The sequence below is a fragment of the Drosophila miranda genome, chromosome 2 (assembly GCF_003369915.1).
Source record: "Drosophila miranda strain MSH22 chromosome 2, D.miranda_PacBio2.1, whole genome shotgun sequence".
In the NCBI taxonomy this organism is placed as follows: domain Eukaryota; kingdom Metazoa; phylum Arthropoda; class Insecta; order Diptera; family Drosophilidae; genus Drosophila; species Drosophila miranda.
The window spans coordinates 31,397,135-31,419,179 of NC_046675.1; the positions used below are offsets into that span (position 1 = coordinate 31,397,135).

At 36.5% G+C, this 22,045-nt stretch overlaps 1 protein-coding gene across 4 annotated transcripts in view; it reads left to right on the top strand.

Annotated features, from left to right (window-relative positions):
- The window catches only part of LOC108157195 (dendritic arbor reduction protein 1), a 54,460-nt gene that overhangs the window by 28,633 nt on the left and 3,782 nt on the right, over positions 1-22,045 (top strand). For 3 of the 4 annotated variants that reach the window (XM_017289125.2, XM_017289126.2, XM_033389158.1), the window contains one exon: positions 18,340-19,020. In XM_017289125.2, the coding sequence (XP_017144614.1) occupies positions 18,340-19,020 (681 nt within the window). Of the gene's footprint in view, positions 1-12,839; positions 13,444-18,339; positions 19,021-22,045 lie in introns of those variants that run through there. The other variant, XM_017289127.2, reaches the window with a different exon arrangement.

Genomic DNA, 22,045 nt, shown 5'->3' on the forward strand with positions numbered 1-22,045 from the left:
ATTACTTGTTTCCGTATGAAAAAAATATAAAAAATAAAGCATTAATAATTATAAGAAAATAAGTTAATTAATACAAATAAATGGAGATAAATAATAAAATAAATAACATATAAAAAAGAGTACAAAATAAATAAATAAATAAATAAATTAATAAATAATATATAAATAATAACTAAATAATAAATAAATAATAAACAAATAATAAATAAATAATAAATACAAAATAAATAAATAATAAATATATAAAAAATAAATAATATATAAGTAATAACTAACTAATAATAACTAAATAATAAATAAATAAATAAAAATAATAAATAGGAAAATAAGTAATACGTTTTGGAAGATAGAGAAACAGCTGAAGCAATAGCTTTCACCTACACCTAAAACCTAGACCAGGCATAATTGACCCCTACACTCCACCTTTTCTATAACATTCCAAATACCCTATTTTTTGGTCGTTTGGGCAGGCAAAAATGTCACTTTGGCAAAAGAGAAATTTCATGTTTCAAATGCAAAAAGGAAAAGCAGACGAAAAACCTGGAAGCAGTAGAAAAGAATCCAAAAAAGAAAAAGAAAACTATTTGAAGTTATTTTTGTGGCCCCGGCCTGACACTCGTCTGTGTCATTGTTGAAAGTATAGTAGTTGTTGCAAGCTGTTGTTGCATCGTGTGCCTGGTAAAGTGTTTGCATGCCACACGACGACAACAACAAGAAGAACTGTAAGAGCGCGAATCAACAATATGTAGGCGTATTTTGATTATGATAAACTGGCGAATTATGTTGTCACTTTGCATTTTTCTTATAGAATGAAATTATATTTTATAAAGCGGCTACACTTCTGCCGGTGCCTCTCCAGAGAGTTCTCGGGGCTGGCTTTAAAGACGAGGAAAATATTTACATGTCATGGCATTTGAAGGGATTTATGTGGCCCCAAATGGCAGACCTGCCTCCTGACGGATGAAAAATGACAAAAACCGAAAACCAAAAACACACGGGACTCAGAGACAAAAAAAACTATACATATTTTGTTCTACCAATTTGTTTGGCTTAAAAAAAATATAGAGAAAAACGTTTTCATGTATTTGTATCTGTGTCTAAATTTAGTTGCCAGAAAAAATCTATTTTGAAAATTTAACGTAACGAATATTAGCTGTTTTGGTTGATTATTGGCACAACAACAACAATAAAACCAAACAGAAATACTTTCCGCTAATTATTCCGTCGACGACGTCAAGTTCATGAGAATCGAGGAAAAACTATGACGTCGCTAAACAAAAAACCCACACGGAAAAATCCAAAAGGCGAGAGAGCGAAAGATTTAAAGAAATAAACAAAATCTATCTATAGGTCGATGTTCTAGTAGTTTTATTATTTTCTTATTTTTCTTCTAAATATAGGATTGCAATTTTTGGTGGAGGATTAGGCATTGGAATTGGAAAAGTTCTATAAATATTATCCAAAGAAAAGAGAGAGGAGAGAGGGGAGAGAGCAGAGAAATGGGGCCACACTAAATCAATAAAAACTTTTGAAAAACTTTTTCGGACAAGACTGCAAACATTAAAAATTACAAGATCTACAACCCAGGCATGGAATGTCATGTCCGTCCTCTCCCAAGAGCCAGAGAGTGTGTCCATATATCTATGGGAATATATATATATACAAATTAATGGCAATCTGGCAGCGTAAACACGACACGAATTTGTATCTTTTCGTCCCATTGTCACCCAGAGATACATAGTTTCGTGTCATTAGCCCGAAAAAGATACGACGACGACTTCGACTTCTCTCGAAAAACTGAAAAATTAATGATGCAACTTTGTGTGTGACACGGAAGTGTGTCAGGGAAAGAATCTGCTCATTAGCAGAGGCAGCCACGGCCCTTCAGCTAAAGGCATATTGGAAATTGGTTTGCTTTTGGCCCGATAGGCGGGTTGCCAGGCCCCCCCCCGTTTGCCATAGTTTTAATCAAAAACCGGGACACATATATCCCTCTCTCTCTCGATATCTTTCCCTGCTGGTCTATATTTAGGCATGTGACATCTACTACTCGTATATATCCGAGGAATATCCGTGTAGATTATGCTTGATTGACGCACAAGAGCGGCAGCCAAACTGTGACGCTGCCTTTTGGGGGTTATCTGTGTTATCTATCCAAAAGTGCCTATATTATCGGTTATTGGCGGAGTCCATCGATCTGTGACGTCCATGACAAATGATAAAGATAAAACAATTGCAATTCAAGCGGTGAAAAAGTGTCCAAGGATGCCTTCTTTTAAGGAGATCTTTATGTGGAGAAATCTATAGATATTTGTGGTAGAAGGGGAGATAGAAAACTGAGTGAAACTAAAGGCTGCTGTTCCTTAAAAGAGCTGCCTCTGTGGCTCAAAGATTAGATGTATCTCTGAGGCATATATCTAAAACTCTTTAAATATATTTCCAAGACTATTTCAACTTCGAATCACTACTTTTTCTTATAGTTTTCCATGAATTTATGAAGCCCTAACCATGTCTGCCATTAACTTCATCTGTAGCTAGAAATGACAATCAAATATGTATCTCCAAATTGTATCTTAAGGCATTCCAATCTCTATGGGTCGGAAAACCGAAGAAAAAAGATATTTTCTCATCAAAAAAAACTTACAGAGCTATCTTTCGTGACTATTTCCTCCATAAGACCTCCATTTGTATCTATAAATTGTATCTATAGCCTAGAATCTCTCCTAAACCATCATATTGTACCAAAATCCCAGTAAACCCATGACTATATCCTACATAGCCCCCTCTGGAATGTATCTAGTATTACATAAAGCCATTCCAAGGCATACAAAACATTCTAAAAAGGCGCATCTTCTCTTAAACCATCATATTGCTCAATATATCCTCCATAACCCCCTCTGGAATGCATCTAGTATTAAATATATATCTCTAAACTATATCTATAGCCCATTAAAAGTATAAAAAAGGCCTTTAAATAAGCGAATCTCCTTTCAAACCATCAATGACTATATCCTCCCCAAACTCCTAAGAAAATATCCCAAAAAAACATCGAAAAAGCCCGAAATAATAAAGAAAAATCAATCATAAAATAAAATTTAAGTATTAAAATTAAAGAAGAATTTTTGGGGGTGTCGGGTGAGGGGAAGAGCAGATGCAACGCATAAAAAGATTGCGCATTTGTCACATTTCTAAAATTAGGAAAATGCTCCAATAATACCCTCCTCCCTGCCAGCTTCTCTCGACAACAAATCGTAATATAAACTATCAACGGCATTTAGTGGGATTAACTTTTTGTGGCCGACAGAGAGAGACATAAATATCCAAATGAGAAATGGGGAAAATGAAAAGCGTTCGCCTTTGCTGGCCCATGCCTCACACGGCTCATAAATAAAACCATTAAAATGGAATTCAATGAATGCACAAGAACAAAATGCAATATCCATCAAAAAAAGAGAGAAAAGCCCAAAGAAAAAAGATGCAACACGGCACCTTCAATTCCTGCAATTTGTTGTAGTTTTGCCAATCATTGTTTTGGCTATTTTTGGGCGAGAGATCTTGAACGTCATCACTGGGGCAGGGCCGTGGCGAGGTAGTGCCCAAAATATACCTTAAATCCCCTATAAATAGACACAAAACACAACACAATCGTTGGCTACGTGAGCATCTAAAGCGGGAAAAGCTGATTAAGCGCCGCAGAATTTTATGAACTTGGACGTGAAAAAACAGTGTATACACCACGAGTACACACATGTAATTATTTTTCGCTATTTTCACGCGGCGCTTTTCACGTCATTCACGCGCCAACGGAAGAGCGAGGGAGAGAGTGAGATGTGTACCATAGATCTATTAAAATTTGGCTTTTAATTGTTTGCTGACGTCCTCTTCGAAAGAGGGAAAGCAGGGAGGTTTGGAGACTGTGGGGATACCTTTTAAAGAGAGATTTTTTTAAAGAATATTTTATGAAAATTGTTTAGAAAATGTTTTACTTGAATGTGCAATAGACACCTCTTCCCTATAATGTGCAAAAGAACACAATTCATGTCTTGTACTATACAAAACTCAAAAGGTTTAAAAAAAATATGGTATTTTCATAGAAATTCCACACAAAAAAATGGAATGATAGGAAATTTATATAAATTATTTTTTATGTAAAAGATGTTTGGCAATACAGCCCAAAAAAACCATCTGGCACCTTTAAAATTAAAATTAATTAAAATTAAAAAAAATTATAATTAACAATTTTAAATTAAACATACAAAAAATGTATATTAAAAAAACTTAAATTTAAAAAATTAAAATTAAAAAAAGAAAAAAATTTAAATTAACAAAAAAAATTAAACAAAATTAAAATTTTAAAAATTAAATTTAAAACTTATAAAAAGCCCTTTAAAAATTAACAAATCAAGATGAATTTTTGTTAATCCATAGGTCACAGCATCATCTTTAATTTTGCAAAATATGAGCTCCACAAGCTTTAGAAGCTCAAGAAAATCTGGCTATATCTGTAATTTAAATCAATATGTATCTATCAGACTATCAGATAAATTTATAACTAAATTGCGCTTCTTTTGTATGCCATAATCCTCAAAATCCATGCACTTTTAAGACTAAAAAGTTGTCAGCCCTTAAAAAACCAATCTACCTTCTAGTAACCACAAAAACATAACAGGGTACACACCCGCAGATACAGATAGATATGTAAATAGATATAGAATAGACCCCCTGCGCTGACTTTGGCCAATTTAGGTCTTGTTTCCCTCAGCGGCACACGAGTTGCCGCTCTGCTCTCTGCATTTTCCTGCTCTCTGATTTTTCCGACAGCTGATTAGACATTTTCCCCACACACACGCACACACACACACACACCAGTGGCTGTCAATCTCAGTGCGAAAATTGTTTCTACGTCTTTAGCGGGAAAATGATGAACAGATTTTTGATTTGTTTTGGTTTTTGGCTAAATTTGTTTCGATTGGCAAGCGATTTTTAAATTTAGTTTTTCGGAGTGAGGCACGCGTTTTATATTTAGAAACAGGAGATCAGCGTATGACTGCGAATGAGTGCCCGTAATTATCCGAGAAAACAACATTCAAAACATACGAGAAAACATTCGTGACCCACTTTCACCGCTGAGCAGCTTATGCCTATTTGGGAACATATCCGATCGGACTTCGAGTCGATTTGAGTTATTATTTATGAATATTCATACATACAATTTGCAATTAGACAAAAGCCCAGTCAGTCGCTGGCTTCGGCCTGTGGGCAGGCAGCTGCTAAACAATTGCCAGACGTTTGGGGCTTTCCAAAAAAAAATGTTGAGATACTTACGACAGATGGACAAGGGAAAAGATAGAGATACATAGATGGTTAAGAGGATAGCTAAGGTGCAGAGTCCAGAGAAAGTTTAAACCATATTTTATTTGATGGAAAATAGGCGGATATTGAGTCTAAAATGTAATTTTAATAAATATTTCAACTTATTTTAAGCGAAAATATTTTTAAAACAATTTTTAGTAATATTTTGAATGTAAATTATTTTTTTTTGCCATGGAAAATATTTTTAAATTTAATTATAAATTTAAGCCGTTCAAGAATTTCAAGGAATTGGTAAATTATTTATTTTTTTTTAATGGAAAATATTCTTAAATTTAATTTCAAGAATTTCAATGAATTGGTAAATTATTTTCTTTTGCCATGGAAAATATTCTTAAATTAAATTTAAGCCATTCAAGAATTTCAATGAGTTGGTAAATTATTTTCTTTTGCCATGGGAAATATTTTTAAATAAACTTAAATAACTCTAGAATCTGAAGGAAATTCTTGATAATAGTGGAAAAAAATATATGGGCAAATAGGATAAAGAATTATGTATATATTATATTATTATTGTATTAATTATTATATTTATTATTATATTTATTATTATATTATAATAATTATAATTAATTAAATATCTTACTCTTTCATTTGTTGCCTCTCGCTCCTAAATCTTTCACCTTTTTAAGAGCACTCTGCAGTTATTTGAGCAGAAAGCTTTATAAAAGGACAGGATCTAAGAATTTTCATGAAATTTATCACATTCATACTATTTTGTTCTGTTAAGAAAAGCTACTGCCTTTCCAAAATAGGGATTTATTGTTTATTCGAGGACATAAAACATTCAGTTTGTTACTAAATTCTTGAACCAGATGCTATCTCTTGATTGAAACACACCTTTCGGCCTTGCGATAACGTGCTAAAACGTTGAATAAATTGCATAGGAATAGCCCACATTTATTAGACTCTAAAAGATTCCATAGACCCGCGAAATATCTGCATCTGCGGCTCGACTTGACTTCCATTTGCAGACCCATAAATCCCGCCTCTCTAATCATCATAAAACTGTGGCAATATATTTAATTAGACTAATTAAATCAATAATTACTTAAATTTTATGCACAGTAAAAAAATAAAAAACACAAAAAGAACCGCAAAAAAAATTAAATAAAATTCAAACCTCATTTTCGGGCCTCAAAAATGGCGTCTGGAATTACGAATTGAGTCTCCATACCAGCAACCGCAAACTGCCCCCACTGTCCCCACTATCCCCACTGTATCTGTATCTCTGCATCTGCTCTAATTCCAACCAATGGAATATTTTTTGTGTTTAAATTTCTAATTTGTGTCTGCCTCTGTCTCTTATGATGCCGCTGTTGACTGCAACAATTTACGGCAAGATGCCAAGATCATAAAGCATATTATGATGCTCATAAATTAAATGAAATAAAACCTATAGAAATATTCCAAAATTTATTTATGAAAATACTCGTATACGAAATGGAAGTCAAATAAAATTTAAAAAAAAAAACTTTTTGACAATTTACAAGATGTGAAATTTAAGCATTATCAAAACGGTCACAGCACATATAAAACCCCCTCCCCTCCCCAAAAAATACACATATATATATACTGTTTTTTTCTATATAAATTTATTCACACCTCAACTCCCGGGGGGACGCCCACTTGGGGCCATTGGTTTATGGCTCTCACCTCGTCTCCATAGACGAACAAAATGAAGTTTTTTTTATTCATTTCTTGCGTAATGCGCAGCAGCAGCGTCAGCCAGCAGTCAAGTGTTTTTCAATCGTCAATCCACTAGAAAACAACAAAAGGGAGCCCCAAAGCCCCCGATTGGTGGCTGGCTGACTGGCAATTGAAAACAAAACAATTTCTGTATTTTTGTGTTTCCGAAGGCAATCCCAAAGACTTGCCAATGGAAAAATAGATAGAAAAACAACGAAAAATACAGAAAAAATAAACTGATTTCGAGAGTCGAACTTGGAGATACTTTTTTCTATGGTAGGGGTTTAAAATGGACTTACTATTACGATAAAAATATTACTGGAAAAACATCAAGCGTGAAATTCCAAATTTTTGACATTTATTAGGAAAAGTTTTGGTAGCAAACACAGTTTTCCCTCTACTGATATTGATCAAATTTTTCTATTTATGTGAAAATTTGAATATAACAAAAGAAAAAATATAAAAATTAATAAAAAAAAAAAAACAAATAATATTAAAAAAGAATACAATATATATATATATATATGTATATACAAAAAATCATTATATAAAAAGAAAATACAAATTATATCAAAAAGAAACATACAAATAAAATTTTAAAAAATAAAAATTAAATTTAAAAATATTTAAATTTAACGAAATCATTAAATAAAAAAATTAAATATTATTATATAAAATTAAAAAATTATATCAAAAATTAAACAATACAAAAAACTAAATAATATTAATATAAAATGAAAACAAGACAAAAAACAAAAATAAAAAAAAATTATATACAAAGAAAAGAAAAGTTTCAAAGAAAGTATAACAAATTTAAAAAAAAAAAACAAAAATAAACAGGAATATCAGATGAAAATTTACACAAAATATGTATACGAAAAATAAAAATATATATAAAAAATTAGAATAAAAATATATTGAAAATTAAAATAAAAAGGTCAAATATATGGAAAATTAAAATTACAAATTTAAAAAAAATTATAATATAAATAAAAATTATTAAAATAAAAAAGTCAAATATAAGGAAATAAAAAAGGTAAATTTGAAGGAAATATAAAATTTTGCAAGCCAGTTAGTGAATAAATTTTTCCATAAAAGAAAGCTTGGAGGAGGTGGCCCGTTTGGTATATAAACTGGTTGCCAATCAGTCAATCCATCAATCATATATCATACTTTCCAGAGTCACAAATCCTACCGGGTCTGTGCTGCCTTTGCAAACGAAAATACCCTCTTCTGCAGAGTGTATCTATGTATAAAAATACTTGAAAAGTATATAAGAGCTAGGCGCAAGAGGGAGAGGGAGAGCTATAGCTAGAGATAGAGAGAGACAACAGGTTGCAATGCTGCCACAGTCAATACGCTTTTAATTACAACCTACGCTACGCGAGCCGCCATGCCCCCCAGCCCTGCCCTGCTCCGCCCCGCCCTCCCCGTGGCTGTAACTCAAAAGTTGCCCTAACAAAACACAAAAACTTTTCACCATTTATGGCAACAGACACGGACCTTGGCTAAAAGACAGAGACACAAACCCCAGAGAGGGAGAGGGAGAGAGGGAGAGAAAGAGAGACAGACAAAGTGGAACTCTGGTTTGGCATTGATGCGCCCCTCTCGAATGTTTGTCTTGTTGTATGTATCTGTGTATCTGTGGCTAGGCGCGTGCCATGTGTCATCTGACTTGCGACTTGCGACTATCTAACGCCTCTGCCTCATCAACAGGCAACAGTCGTCTGCGGTCTGGTCTCCCCATTGACCCACGCATTGGCTCTGGCAACGTTCTCAATGAGATAACAACACACGGCCTGAGGAAACCCACACAAGATACAGCAAACACACCAAACACACACACAAACACACACAGATACAATTGGCATATAGACAGATATAGAGATATCAATACATTAATGGATATTCATATAGATCTAAGGCCCCAAGAAAAAACAGAACAAATGAGGTTAAAAGCAGATTTTATTGGCTTTTTGGTGGATTTTCCAAAGAAAAAGTATCTTTTGAGTGTATCTGAGGGGTTTCTAAGGAAAATACTATACCAAAACCCTCTTTAAAGGTTCGAAAATAGTTTTTGGGTTGAAAAAACTCATCCAAATCTATCTTTTAAGAGCAAACACACAACTTACAAGGAAAAAGATTCAATTTTTGTACATTTTTCATCTTTAAGTGGGTCAATGTAGACCATATATATCCCTAAATTGTATCTAAAGCTATTACAGAGGCAAATGCACGTAAAAAAGCCTCCAAAACACCTCTAAAAAGGTGCAGAATGATGCTCTAGAGCTGATCTCGTAAATTTGAGTGCCATATTTTAGAGATAGATGTCAATTAGGGGACAAAAATACCTCCAAAAAGGTGTACAATTATTCTGTAGAGCATATCTTATAAATTTGCAGACATTTGAGTGCCATATCTTAGAGATATATGTCAATTAGGGGACACAAATACCTCTAAAACGGTGTACAAGGATTCTCCAGAGCTTATCTCATAAGTTTACAGACATTTGAGTGCCACATCTTAAAGCTATATGTCAATTAGGGGCATATATTTCCACCTTTTCTTCAAAAATACAAATAAAAAGCTACAATTTCAAAGATATATTGTTTAGTATTCCCCAAGATTCCACTCCTTAAAGGTACTTCCTCCATCTATCTATTCTGTACCTCATTTATGCCGTTCTTAAACCCCTCACCATCATCGTACCTTCGTTTTTTCCGTCAATTACTTTGCAACAGCCACAAATGTAAGCAAATTTAATGCCCTGCCTGTCTTGGGTGTGCTGCCTGTGCTACCAAATTGAGGAAGAGGTGCAGTCAGAGACAGCTTCCAGTCATCACCTGCGGATCTTAAGTCCACCCTCGATCCAACCCCGTTCATGTCCATCTTTGGCTGAAAGACAGCCAGCCAGTCGGCCAATAATTGGCCCACTGCTAGTAAAAATGTATTTATAAAATTGTTTTCAACTATTTTTGTGGGTGTTTCGTCAGGGGCTGGGCCTCCTCTCACACGTCACACAAGAACAACAGAATCGTTGATGAAAATCGTTACGCGAATATATCTATTTATAGGCTAATGAGTTTTCCTTCAGGTCTACAGGTGGCAGACGGCAGACCATTCTCTCGATCGCACCTCAAACCCTTGGACACTGTATAATTATCGAGTATTTTTGTGAGGGCTAAAAATATACATATATACCCACAGCTAGTCGTTTTCCTTTTTTGTTTGGCTAAAACTTGCACGAAAATGAGGCAAAGTTCTATTTTTTGGCTGTGGCTGTGAATCTGTATCTGACGTTTCCCAGGTGTTTATTTTTAGGTCATGGCGTGTGCTGTTCCCACCTCAAAAAAAACCGTGTCTGGGTTATGTATCTGTATCTCGATCATCTGACCGATGAACCACGCGTGCCGTATGCCCCAATACACCCTCCTTCTCTCTTTTTCGCACACAATCTCTCTTTTGTTTATGTTTCGTATCTGTATGTGCAACCTTGTCCTTAACCTCCAGAAAAACTACTGTCTGTCTGTCTGTCTGTCTGTCTGCTGTTTCCATTTACAATGTGCGCCCCGAATAATAAACATACGAGTACGTCTATGAAATTCCAAAAATTCCTCAAAATGCTGTCAAAATGCAGTTTTTCGACGGAAAATTGGCATTTAGACAAATGCAAAATGCGGTTTCTGGCCAACAAGGAAGCTATATTTTTGGCATAATTCTAGAGCATATTTTTCAGTTTTCAGATTATGAGCGTGAAAAATGATGATCCGAAAAAGTAGATCATAAAAAAAGGAAGGCCAAAGCTTAGAAGTCTTTTACGAGTGCTCGTAGTGTAGATTTTCAAGGGGAAAATATTAAAGGTATGGAGCAAAAAGGCATTACAAATTATGGTTTGCGGAAGTGCTTTTTTCGGTAAAGGAATATCTGTTTGAAAATTAAAAATACAGGTAAAAATACAAATATATAGATCGAAATATTAAAGGCATATAGCAAAAAGGCACTAAAAATTTGTAAAATTAAAATTATAATTTTCGGTAAAGGAATATCTGTGGAAAAATGAATAATTTTTTTTGGATGATTAAAATATATATTTTTATGGTTCCCGATCATATAGAAATTGTTTACAAATTTGTAAAATTCAAATTATAATTATGGTTTTGCGGAAGTGCTTTTTTGATAAAGGAATATCTTTTTAAAAATTGAAAACACAGGTTTAAAAGGCATACATTTTTTTCTATGATTAAAATATATATTTTATGGGTCAAGATCATATAGAAATTGTTTAAAATAAAAGTTTTGGGTTCTATTTCAAAACATTTAAACACAAACCATCAGAATATCTTCGTTGCTGAATATCAAACCGGTAAGGGGGTCTCAGAGGTGGAAAGTTCAATCAATTTGGGACTTAATGAACCACAACAATTCAATAATATTCAAGACCTTTTATGTGCACTGAACCCGCGCTTAATTTTGGCTCTGTTTTTGTTCTTTTTTTGTAACAATTTCCCACGCAACTCATTCGGCGGAACATTGACTGAATCACACCAAAACAAGGCCCTAAAAATCCCAGATTTTTCTGGTATCTCAAGCGGAAAACGAAACTTAAGCTTGTATATCTTTTAATCGAATTTTTAGAGAGGCAAATTCTTGGTCACTCCAAGCCACATACCACCTAAAAAGGTGCCCAAACCTCCCCCCAAAACACCTTAAATCAAACAAAAAAGTACAGCAACAAGTTCCCAACAAATGCCTTCTTTAAGCTCACTATAAGTATCTGCTAGATACATAACACCCAAAAATCAACTAAAACAGACTTCAAACATGGAAAATGTACCTCAACACTTGAAAAAATCAACTAAAACTAAGTTAAAACATGGAAAATGTATAAAAACAGCCAAGAGTGAAACATATGACGACGTTTCGTGGCCTTGAACCTTTAAATTCAGCGCCAAAATCAACAGAAAATACCCAGCGAAAGCCAAGGCCCTCAATTAGCACAAAATCCACCAACTAAAAGCCACTTCACACATCAAGGAACTCTTCAACAACTCTGGGTCAACATTTGGTCCTACCCTAACCCCGGTAGTGCGACCTCTAGACCTCCAGACCTCTAGACAGCCTGCTGCCTGCCAGAAAACCGTGTCCATAAATGGTCAAGTGAATCACTATTGTTTAAATAACCCTGTGCCGCTGTCTGGGAGCCGAATGCAAAAACACAATTCTTCGATGATTTTTTTTTTTTTTTTTTTTTTTGGGTGTTTACGTCGATGCAGAAATTGTGCTGCCGTGTGTCTAATGGGCCGCAGTGATGACGTATTTTGGGAAATCATAACATTTGCCAGCCGCCAAAAAATACAGATACTCCTGTGTGTGTGTGTGTGTGTGTGGGGGTGGGGAGGGGGTACCTGTTGTTTTATTTTTACCTCAAAAGCCAAGCGTAAGAGAGAGACAGCTAGGCAGCGTGCTGCTGGTTTTTCGAACTCGAAAATTCACCACGCACAAAAGTCCACCACAGAAAGAGAGCGGGAGAGCGGGAGAGCGGAAGAGTGCGAGAGAGCGACAGAGCGGGCCTGGCAAACTGTTGATTGGCTGTTCTGCGCCTGCGCAATGAAAAATGGCTGCAACAAAAGGGAGGCAACCAGACCTACGATTGGATCCGGCACCGAAAACCGGCCGGCTGGCTCTATATGTATTTACAATGACGTCGGTCGAGCCGACGGTTGCTCTGGCTCTCTCCCGTTTCGAGTTCGATTTTTGTTTTGTGGGGCGCGTGCCGCCAGTAGGGGCAGGCAGGCATACCACGTACCACGTACCACGTACGTTGTTTGTTGAGTTTTTCATTCATAAAAACCGAAAGAGGGCTCATCTCGTGCCTCAGTTGTGTTCGAACAAGCAAACGCGACGGTTGGGAATACCAAAAAAAAGAAACAAAACAAAAAAAAGCTCCATCAAGAAAAATCCAACGGAAAATCATATCTAAAAAAAAAGCCCCACAAATAATAAAATATCCAATAAAATAAAATCAAATAAAATCTCTTTGTGCAGTGAAAGCAAAAAAAAGTGTCTCTCGCAAAAAAAAATATATATATATAAAAAGAGAGAGAAAATTGTCGTTATCAAAAGTAAAAGTGAAAGGATAATTTCCATGAATGAAAATATGTTTAGATGTGCAATATTTTATTGATTTCTTGGCCCGCCTCCTCGTGTGTGTCGTGTGAGAGAATTGAGAACCTTTTGGGCCTAGGCAACTAAAAGCAACAAAGAAAAGCCAAGGAAAAGCGAAAGCCTAAGAAAAGCTGTAGGAAAGCCGCTTGTCAAGAGGGCAAGACAAAAAACAAACAAAAAAACCCTTTGAATTCTTCTGCAAGTGCCATTGCGATCCAGGTGGGTTTTCCTTTGTCTAAAACAATATTTTCCATTGAATTATGAGGAAAAACAAATTAAATTTATGGAAATTCAAAGGCCACATAAATTTTATGTGTGATGTGTGTGTGTTTTATGGAATAAAACTGATGGAAAGATAATTTTTTGGTAGATTGTAGGGAAAATGATTTTTCGGTGGCAAGTTGTTGGTGGAAAAGTGTTACTATGAGAAATATATGTGTGTTTGAAGGTTTAAAAAATATAATAAAAAGTGTTAGATTTTTTAGGAATTTATCTGTGCTATAGATACATTTTTGATGTGATTTTTCGTATAGAAAAAAATCTGATATTTATTTTACTTTGTAAAAAAAAATTATTAAAATTTCTAGACCATTTTCCATAAATTTTAAAAATTTTGTTGCCTTCCATTTCGAAAAAAAAATCTCATAATATTTGTATCTAACCATTGCCACTGCTCTTTTCCTCTTGTGTATCTTTATTTTCTGCTTAGATTTTGTGTCGCTGAAAGATATATAAAAATTCATTTAACGCATAATAAAAATATCTGCACCTGAGAGACAGACAGACAGACAGCTTTATGGCCTGCAACTATGTATCTAAAGTGCAGTGCAGAATTTTTGTAATTAAATTATTGTCGTACAAGTTGACGCTCAATTAAAGACAGAGAGCAAATCTCTGCTGCTCGTTTCAGCTGCTTTTACAATTTAATGGCAAATAATGCAGTGTTCCGTGTCCCGTATTCGTATTTGTATCTTTTATATGCCTTACCGTGCCCCCCCCCCCCCTTTCCCGTTCGAGCAACTAATGGATTTCGTACTCCTTCTTTGGTTTGGAAAATGGAAAAACAATTAGCAAAATGATTTACATGCCAGCTCTGGCCCATAACCGAACGAAAAAGGAAGAAAACCTTGTTTTTACCGCAATATTTAACAAAATAATTATGAGATCAAAACGAAAAATGCCGACACATCAGAGTGTGGCGCGTGGAGTGGGGGGAGTGGCCACCAGAGTTCATTTAACACTTGTTGCCGCACCGCCGCAGGTTGCGCCAAATGGCACTTTGACATGCCCCCAACCACCCCACGCCTCTCCCCCGCTCCACCGCTAAGTGGCCAGGCTTTAAGCTTTGGGCCGTCGGGAGTTTCCGTCTGCTGCCAAGTCAAACAGAAGACAATTTTCATTTAAGTGCCCACTAAAATGATTTTCAACAAGCGAAAGACACAACTTTATAAAAATATACATAGAATCCCTCATGGAATACTCTCCAGAGAGAGGGGGTCTAACGTTTTGTGACTAAACTTCAAAGATACTCTTGTTTTGCCACAAAAGATACACCATAAGGCATGTGTATTGGTATAATCGAACAAAAATCAATTAAATGGGAATACTTTGTGGTGAAAAATTGGTAGTTCCAAAAGATATTCCCTTAAAACTCAACAATCTGTTGGAGTTTCAGGTGTTTTTGACTTATTTTCTACAAAAGAAAATCTATGAAAATAGAATACTTTCTGGTGAAAGCTTTGCTGTTCCTAAAGATATTCCAATAGAACTCAACAATCTGTTGGAATTTCAGGTGTTTTTGACTTATTTTCTACAAAAGATACATTTTATCGGAAAAATTCTGCAAAAATCAATTAAAAAAGTACCCTTTACGGTGAAAACTTTGTTGTTCTTAAAGACATTCCCTTAAAACTCAACAATCTGTTGGAGTTTCAGTTGTTTTTCACATTTCTTCCACAAAAGATACATTTTCCTGTGTATCTATAGCGGCATTTTACTCTTTTTTTGCATATTTAATGTATCTTTCAAGTGTATCTCTGGCTTCGGTGCTTCGTTTCGCCTTAGATACTCTTCATCTGTTGGTTTTTTTCGTGTCTGGGCCTGCGGCTGTTTATTTTCATTAATTGTTCTCATGAGGAAAACAGCAACAAGCGACGAACCCGAACCCGTAGTCGCGGCCGCCGCCGCCGCCGAACCAGGGCCGTGTTGTTGGCATGAAAAGTGTGACAAAGTGTTACGCATGCAAAAGATACATTTTCATCGTATGGTTTTTGTTGTTCTCCATGTTAACTTGTTGGACTCTCGGAGCAGGGGGAAGGGGGAGATGCATGAGGGGTATCCCGCTGTGTGAATGATGGACTTTGTTGCCGCCTCCGTCTCCTGCTTCTCCTCTCATTCCATCATCGTTTTTTTTTTCGTGTCGCATGCAACTTGCATGTTTTCTATCTATGTATCTGCAAGATACTTTTACCCCCAACACACAGATACACATACAATTTGACTAATGATCTTCTCTCTCCCTCTGTTTCTCAAATTTCTTTTTCTTTATTTTATTTTTTATTTTTTAATATTAAAAAATTCTCAAGGTTGCCAAAATCCACCAAATATGGCATAACACAGCAAAATAAATAATAGTTTGTAGTTTATTTTTGGAGCCGTTAAGTAGCCAAAGGTCGCGGCATCTTGACGCGTCTTTAATCCCCCAATGGAGGGGGGGTCCCAATGAAAACACAACACCGTCTTTGCAGCTTCTTGGGTGTCGGTAAGGGGAGATCTCTGGGTCACACAGAGCAGCTGTGGCCTCACAGATACGTGCCTGTACTCTTGGAGATACTCCTCTCCCCTGAAAGATACTCCTCTCCTCTGAAAGATGCTCCTCTCCCCTGAAAGATACTCCTCTCCCCTGAAAGATACTCCCTACCTCGGCTGAGATACCTCTCCTCTCATTTGCCAAAGCAAACAAATTGGCGCCCCATCTATCGGATTGTTAACACTCTCGGCCGTACCATAGAACCCCAGCGCGTAACTACAGATATTTCTGGCCCCAAGAGTCGCCGTAGCCGTAGCCGTCGCCGTGGCAACCGGTTCCGCAGAAACTTAATTAAAATAATATCAACATAAAAATTTTTGTTGTTTTTTCTTCTTCCTCATCGGAGCCGTTAAATGTATCTACACATCCATCTATCTCGCTGTTCCCTCGCTCTGTCTCTGCCAATATTCATTCATGGGCAAAAGATCTTGACGTCCGTCCGTTCTACTACACAAAAATAAAGAAAAATGCTATGCAAAAATATGCAGAGTGAAAGAAAAGACACGACAGAGTCGGTCTCCGGAGAGGGGGGGAGGGCTGGGGGGCGACACACACAAGATTTACAATATACATAAACGTAAATACGGATTCAGCTTCGGCTTCAGACACAGACAGTGGCAAGTGGCTAAAGGGGAAGGCGGCATTTAGATTTGAGAGCAAGATCCGGATTATAAAACATAAAGATCGAAAGAGAAAATGTTGCCAGATGAAAAGAAGTGGGGCTGGAAGGGAGAAAAAGGTCTGATGAGGGGTCTAGACGATCATCTTTGAATTATCTATAGTTTTAGACGCTTGAAGATCGCTTGAGTGAGAGTTTGCAGGCACAAATCAGTGCAAATATCGCAGCACACGTGGTGCAACCTCAAGATAACCCAAAAAATATGATTCTGAACAGGAAAATACATACTCTAAAAGGTCTTAAACGATTCCAAGCCCAACCTACACTTCTTGTGGTCTTAGAGGCCACTTTAGATACTCTTTAGAGCAGATACTCTTACTCCATTTCCCTCTTAGCCAATTCCCACTGTGGCATCTACACAGCTTTGGTTTATATACAGAGGTTCTCTGTTTTCTGTTCATTTCATTTAAGGGAGTGTCAATTGTTAGCCAAGTTATTAAGCGGCCCAGCGGCCCAGAGACCCGGAGAGTTTCGACCAAGACAAAGACCAAGAAAAAACCCAGAAACCAGCAGGAGAAGGAGTTTAGAATCTCCCACAACCAGTTTTCAGTCTCTGTTTTCGGCGTTTCGGGCTGGATGATTCATGTGGCAGGAGGCACAGATACAAATCTTTGATCGACTGTAAAAATTATTGACTCCAGCGCATAATTTTATGAATGAACTCGAGAGCCGCACAAAAGATACGGCACAGCACGCGCTGGGCTTAACACAAATGTATCTACGTATCTGCGGGTGTCTGTGTATCTGTGTCTCTGTGTCTCTGTATCTCTGTCTGTGGCTTTAGCTTTTTTTGAATGTAATTTCACTCGGACGCTGTGTGTCTCGAGTGCACTCTTTGCCATGGAAATTATGCGTGAAATCAAATGTAAATAAAAAAAGGAAAAGTGCCAAAAGCTTTAGAGGCTGCCCCATACCCTGTACAGAGGTGGCAGTGCACCTCTGGTGACCTTCTTCAATGGGTATCTGCCTTGTCTGCATCTTCTTCGTCGCTGTGGCACGGTAGTTATTTTGGCGCATAGCTGCCTGTCAACACAAGTGCACTTGTAATGCAAATCAACGCGGTCAAGCCTTTTGCCTTCGCCAAACAACACTCGAGAGCGGCGCGGTCTCCTCCGACGATGACGCCACACATCCATGGACAGAGTGAGGAGCTGGCCGACTCGTTTCACAGAGATCTTTCGGTTAGTTTATTTGTGATAAACATCCATAAGATACAACAATTATAAGCCAAGTTTATGGAGACATTTCATACGATAAATGATCAGCCTCTCTAATTAAGTTGGAGTTTTGGCGATTGCATAAGCAGGGGGTGGGGTGGGGGGGATTGCATAAGGTCATACGCAGCGAATGACCCATAGATGACCCACTTTTACCCCCGGAGTCGCCCTGTGGGAGATTGTGGGAAAGCCACAACTGTTCTACTTCTCAGGCCCGGGGCAAGTGCTTAATCGATTTTAATTTAATTGCTGCCCGACCGTGGGTGACAGTACGTATCTTTTTTTTTTCCAATTGCTAGACGATCGTTTTTTTTTGCTGTTATGCAATTGAACAGCTGTCATGGCAAATCAATTGATTTCTTTGCCATCTCCTTAACTAATCAATGGTTTTCCTTTCCCTTTCTTTTTAGGCGGCGTAGCCCCTGGAACTCCATCAGCGGCCATGATCATGGAAGGGCTTGAAACCCTGGTGACGCCAACCCATCACTGCTCATTCCTGCTCACCGAATCGGCCGCTGCGGCCCATTTTAATGTCTTGAGCTTCGACACGTGCCTCTACAAGACGACCACTGCCGCCCAGAGTAGCAGTCCATCGGCAGGTGGTGCGGGCACTGCCTCAGCCTCGTATCTGAGTCCGGCCCAGTTTGGACAGACCTCGGCAGCGGCCTCCACATCATCATCATCGTCATCGTCGTCGCTGTTGCAACACTATACCACAGCTTCGGCGGCGGCTGTTGCAGCTGCAGCTGCCCATCATCATCATCAACAGCACAACAGTAGTCCCAACAATTCCGTTCTACGGGCTCGCAATCAAACGGCCACACCCACGCAGGGCGGCAGTCCCAGCAACGTGGCCGTGCAACCGAGTGCCACGGCCAGCAGTGGTCGCAACTCGGCCTCGCATCTGAGCCTGCTGAATACCAGCCAACACGGCGGCAGTCCTGTCACAGCCACCACGGGCGATCACACGGAGGGGCACAAGCATCTGATCGAGGCACTGCCGGGCGATCTGAACACCCCGGTGACCACATCCAGCGATATACCCTCGTTCTTTGGGCCATCCACAGTGGCGGAGCCGCCTCCAATAACCGGTAAGTGTTAGCCCAAGACAGGGAGAGAAAGGAGTGCCTTTGAAGCCAAGGAACCCCCCCCCCCCCCCCCCAAAAGGGCTATCTTTAGGCCAATTTTTAGGGCTTCTAATGTTGAGTGCCCCGATAGGCAGTGCTTGCAAAGTCTAGGTCCTACAAACAAACTTCAAAGCTTCACTTGAAGGCTCCCAAAACCATAGTTTTTCTCAGCTGAGAGATTCCTTCTTTTTGGCCAAACTTTCGCCCATAAAATAGTTTAAACAGATATTACCTATAGGCTATATATATACCCTAATCTGTAAGCATAAATCTTCAGCGAAAAAACCCTCGAAAACATTTATAGACCCTCCTTTTTTGTTTGTTTCGCCTTGAAGTTCGTTTCTTTATCGGCCTGCTAATGGATGCTGTTGCAGCAGCAGCAGCAGCTGCCACATGTGGCAGTGGCACAGCCAGTTGCAGTTGCAGTTCCTGCTGCTGGGAGTCTAGAGTCCACCAACTAATCCGTTGTCAGTCTTAAGACTCAACATAAATCAGCCTCAAATGGAAGTATGCAAAAAAAAAAGAGAAGCAAAATTGTCGTATCTTTCGGCTTGAATTCTCTTTCTCTTGGCTTTTCCTTTCTTTCCTCCGCCCCGCAAAAACAAGTTCAAAATCTAAAGCAAACATTTCAAAATTTCAGTCAAGTACCAATTTTCGAGATTTTTTTTGTTTTCGATTTATTTGATTTATTTATTTTTTCATTTTTTGTTGGTTTTTTTTCTCTTTTATTTTTGTGTTAATAATTTTGTTGTTGTTATTATTAAATTATGGGGCATGTTAAGAGGTCTCCGGTCTCCAAGAGTCTTATACATCGTTTCTTTCCATTTTGATTACGCGGCCGTAAATATAAATTAATAAAAATGTTGACATCCCAAATGGCTATATCTCTATATAGACTATAGTGAATTTATGTCATAAATGTCTCGGGATACACTTTCAATAGAGGGTATTGTGGCTTGAAGACGACTTTTGTAGGGATATGAATATGAAAAAAAATTTAATTATAAAAAAAAAAAACAATATAAAAAAAAAAAATTATTAAAAAAAAAAATAAATTAAAAAAAAAATTATTTAACTAAAATAATAAATTACATACATATATAACAAAAAATGAAAAAATGTAATACAAAAAAAATATATATATAAAACAAATAAAAAATCATATAAAAATATACAATTATTTAACAAATATAAAAAATTATAATCAATAATACAATTTTTACAAAAAAAAAAAAAGTTTATAATAAAATACAAAGTTATGTAAAAAACAAAAAAATTATTATAAAAAAAATGTTTTTAAGTATAAAAAAAATGTCCAAAAAGACGAAAATAGCAACAACAAATCTTTACAAAAACTCGAAAAAAATTCCGTGAAAACTAAGAAAAAAACAACAATTAAAAAAATAATAATACAAAAAATAAAACTAAATTAATTTTATATACAAAAATTATGAGAAAATTCCAGAATAGTTTCCTTTCACTTTGAAGAGCTTTCAAACCCAAATTTGTCCCTCTTTTCATAGTACATAGACTGGAACCCATAAGATCATAAATGCCCATATATTTTAGTGTATGAAAACCGTTTAATCTCCCCTAAAGTTAGTCTCTATTCCTTTCTCTTTTAATCATTTTATAATTTATCTTACTTTTGTTTGCACTTTTTATTGCATTTTGTTTTTTCCCTCATTCTCATCGCTCAGATATTTCTTATAGATGGGACTGCATAGTAATAGGAACAACCAATTTTAATTAATCTCTAGAACAGCAATAAAAGCAAAAAGGCAATAGCAACAATAGCAGCGCATGTATTAAACATTTCCGTTCAGTGTCAATGTTTCGAGAGCAATTTTCTCACTCGCGCGAAACGCGACTCAAGATACGAGGGATATCGCACACACACACGACTATATGTATATATGTACATATGTATCTTTCCAGAGACATATATGTCGCTGCATTTCTAATTGAATTAAGGCAAAGCAAATAAAGTATACTAGATTTGCTGCTGCTATCAAAAACAATTGGGTTTAATTGTTCTCTCTTTCGTTCGTACGAAGATACATTCTTTGCCAGACAGATTTTCACTTTGGAGATACATTTTTTCATGACAGACTTAGAGATTAACTTTAAAGACACAATTTTCTAGCCTGGTTACTCCAAAGATAAATTTTTGTAGTTAGATTTAGTCTAAAATAATTTGTATCTAGACAGATTTACTGTGGAGATAAGCTTTCATTGGGGATGTATATTTTAAGATAGATTTACTCTAAAGATACACTTTTCTAGACAAATTTACTCTGAAGATACATTTTTATAGATAAATTAACAGTAAAGATACATTTTTCTATACAAATTTACTCTAAAGATACACTTTTCTAGACAAATTTACTCTAAAGAAACATTCTTCTATACTAATTCACTCTAAAGATACAGTTTTCTAGACAAATTACCTCTAAAGATACATTTGTCTCGACAAATGTTCTCTTAAAATACATTTTTCTAGATAAATTTACTCTAAAGATACACTTTTCTAGACAAATTTACTCTAAAGATACAGTTTTCTATACAGTCAACTCCTTAGATACATTTTTCTATACAGATTTTCTTGCATCAATTGAAAATGCATAAAATCGCATATATCTTTCGTATGTTTTTTCGAAATAAAATAAGTTTTTGGTTATAAAGACAGAAGCCAAAAAAATGTCACTCATAAATTCTGTGCCCCCACGCACAAAAAAAAAACAAACGCTGACCAAAGCCAAAACAAAAAAAAACACAACTAAAGAGAAACAAAAATAAAACAGAGACAGAAATCATAGACATGGTTGAGTTTTCAAATGAAAATCCATTAAACAATTTGCATGACAATGACAGAGCGGCTTTTAATCGCCAAAATTGGCAAGAGATTTGGGGACTTGAAACAGAAGAGGGCATTAGTTAGTCATGTGTCCAAAAAAGAGAGATGTATAGATCGCTCTCTGCCCCTAGA